We start from the raw sequence: 2,711 nt of genomic DNA, 5'->3' as shown, positions 1-2,711 counted from the left end.
CACATGTCAGTGTCATCAAACCAACATGTGATGCACCCCGCCCCCCCCCTGCCCCCGGGCCTAACCTCGCCGAAGTGACAGGATACCCGGTGTCGGCCACGGCCGCCCCTTCCTGGACACAGGCCCCGAGCGCCTTTTCCTCTCAGTGACGCCTTTTCTCATCTTCGGTTCTCGACCGGAAGCCCCTTCGGGAGGCGTGCTCTGCACTGAGATGTGTGAGAGGCTGCAGCCTTCCTGTGGCCCAGGACTCCAGTTGTCTTGAGGTAAATGCGTATTTTTGCTCTGACCCCTGAATGTGCTACCTAACGTGTCACCAGAGATTAGGGATGAGGATGCACTCACCAGGAGAGATCCTAGGAGGGGCCTCCTGCGGGGCAGCTGCTATTGTTTTAATAATTGGGGGGAGGGGGGCTGGATGGCTGGTGTGGCTCAATGGATAGAGCCACTGGACTGTGGCCTGTGGACTGAAAGGTCTCAGGTTCGATTCCCGCTCAGGGTACATGCCCGGGTTGCAGGCTTGATCCCCAGTAGGGGGCATGCAGGAGGCAGCCGATCCATGATACTCTCTCATCATTGATGTTTCTATCTCTCCCTCTCCCTTCCTCTCTGAAATCAATAAAAATATATTTAAAAAATAATTGGGGCCCTAGCCGGTTTGGCTCAGTGGATAGAGCGTCGGCCTGGGGACTGAAGGGTCCGGGGTACGATTCCGGTCAAGGGCATGTACCTTGGTTGCAGGCACATCCCCAGTAGGGGGTGTGCAGGAGGCAGCTGATCGATGTTTCTCTCTCATCGATGTTTCTAACTATCTCCCTTCTCTGTAAAAAATCAATAAAATATATATTTAAAAAAAATAATTGGGAGGGGGATGGTGTTTGTTTTGGTTTTGGTCCACTTTCCTTCCAGAAAAGCAGTGATGAAGCGGGGAGAGGGGAGAGGCGGGTTTACTGGAGGCCCGTCAGGCACTGTACTAGGCACTCGGGGCGCCTCCTCTTGAACCTCGTCGCCGTCTGTCCTGTTTTGGTGTCGCGTCCACTTTGCGTCGAAGAAAGAGTCCGAGGTGCAGAAGCTGCTGAAGACCATTCAGAGCTGAAGTGTCAGCACTGAACTTGAGCCCCAGAGTGTCAATGCCCGAGCCTGGCGACTTCCTTTATTGGTTTTATAAACAGCCCAGGAAGCGGCCCCAGCCCATCCGTTCTCCGTCAGTGTGTGCACCTGCCAGTCACACGTGCCTTGTAGGTGCGTGTCCACACGGTGCTGCTAAACTACCTGGGGTGATGGACCCCCCCCTCATCCACCACAAACAGTACTTCTGTAAAGTAAGTTAGAAAAATTAAGTATTTTTTAAAAAGGACACACCAAGTACAAGCCCCTCCTGGTCTTCAGAGTCCCTCCAGCCCGGGTTTTCTCTGCCAACCCAGTCCCCACCCAGTGTGGGGGTCTGCACTCCCGCCGACAGAGCTGAGCGGGAGGGGCTGGATCCCTCGGTGTCTGCGAATGTCCGAAACGGAAACACAGCCACACGTACCAGTCCCAGGCCTCGGCGAGGGAGGGGTTCAGCCAGGCCCTTTCTGGCTTGTTCTAAAGGAAGCCGGTGTGGCCCCCCTGCCTCCTGGGGGGAGGGGGTGCTGGGCACCTGCCCGCTGGCATCGGGTTGGAGCTGGAATCCTGGCCTTGACCCCATAACTGAGCTGTGTTCGCCCCAGAGACCTCCTAGTGAAGGGGCTGGCGACAGGGATGAGCCGATCATCTCAGCACATCACAAGCACGCGGGGCTACGGGTGAGGGTCCCCTTTTCTTTTAAATTCTCTTTAAAAAGTTTTTCCTATTGCTTTCAGAGAGGAAGGGAGAGGGAGAGAGAAACATCAATGATGAGAGAGAATCATGGGTCGGCTGCCTCCTGCACACCCCACACTGGGCATTGAGCCCCAACCCCGGGCATATGCCCTGACCAGGAATCAAACTGTGACCTCCAAGTTCAGGGGTCAATGTTCAACCCCTGAGCCAGGCTGGCCGGGCTGGTTCCCCTTTCCCGGGAGCCACTGCCTCACCCCGGATGGGCTGCAGGAGACACTGCTAGGAACGGCCCGCACCTGCAGCGCCCACCCCAGCAGCAGTGGGGAATGCTAACCCGAGGGGAGCCCCAGCCAGCGGCCGCTTAGCGTGGCCAGCGACACAGCTGCCTCCCTCCCGAGCGGCTCAGGCTCTCGCGGGCTCACCGGCGGGTGGAGCTCGGTGTGTGATAGTCGTCTGTTCTGCTACGGCTTTGAGGAACGCTCACCTCTGCAGCCACATACGCAGCACAGCACCGTGGCTCGTTCCCTTTCCCGCCGTCAGAGGAAACCGTCCCAGTCAGTCATGGAGGCGGCGATTACCAACTGGGGCTGGGAGGCACCTGGGCATTTGCAGACCTCGGGAGGATTACACAATCCTCAAGTCAGTTAATGGGAACTCACTTCCATCTGCTTTACATGGCACCTGGGGGGCAGGACGCACAGGGGCCTCCTGAGGGGCTCCGCCCACGGCTCCCACAGGCCGGACCTGCTCGGACTCATTCCAGGGGAAGCACTTCCGTGGGTGTGGCCCCTTCGTTATCATTTAGGAAACGGTTGGAAACGGTGTTTATTTTTATCTCGGCAGAGCAACTGCATTCCCCAAACGGCGGCTTTCCCAGTGAAGCCATCAGGACTGTAAACACGAGAGACACCGAG

The 2,711-nt window shown here is 57.2% G+C and overlaps 1 protein-coding gene across 1 annotated transcript in view; it reads left to right on the top strand.

The window, feature by feature from the left end:
• The window catches only part of NEMP2 (nuclear envelope integral membrane protein 2), a 31,657-nt gene extending 29,872 nt beyond the window's left edge, over nucleotides 1–1,785 (top strand). Inside the window, 1 exon segment of the mRNA XM_023763081.1 lies at nucleotides 1,707–1,785. Within this exon segment, the coding sequence (XP_023618849.1) occupies nucleotides 1,707–1,785 (79 nt within the window).
• The last annotated feature ends 926 nt before the right edge of the window (nucleotides 1,786–2,711 follow it).

Source organism: Myotis lucifugus, unplaced genomic scaffold (genome assembly GCF_000147115.1).
Source record: "Myotis lucifugus unplaced genomic scaffold, Myoluc2.0 scaffold_3, whole genome shotgun sequence".
Classification (NCBI taxonomy): domain Eukaryota; kingdom Metazoa; phylum Chordata; class Mammalia; order Chiroptera; family Vespertilionidae; genus Myotis; species Myotis lucifugus.
Note: the sequence above shows the minus strand (reverse complement) of the source record. Positions and strands in the feature narration are given on the sequence as shown.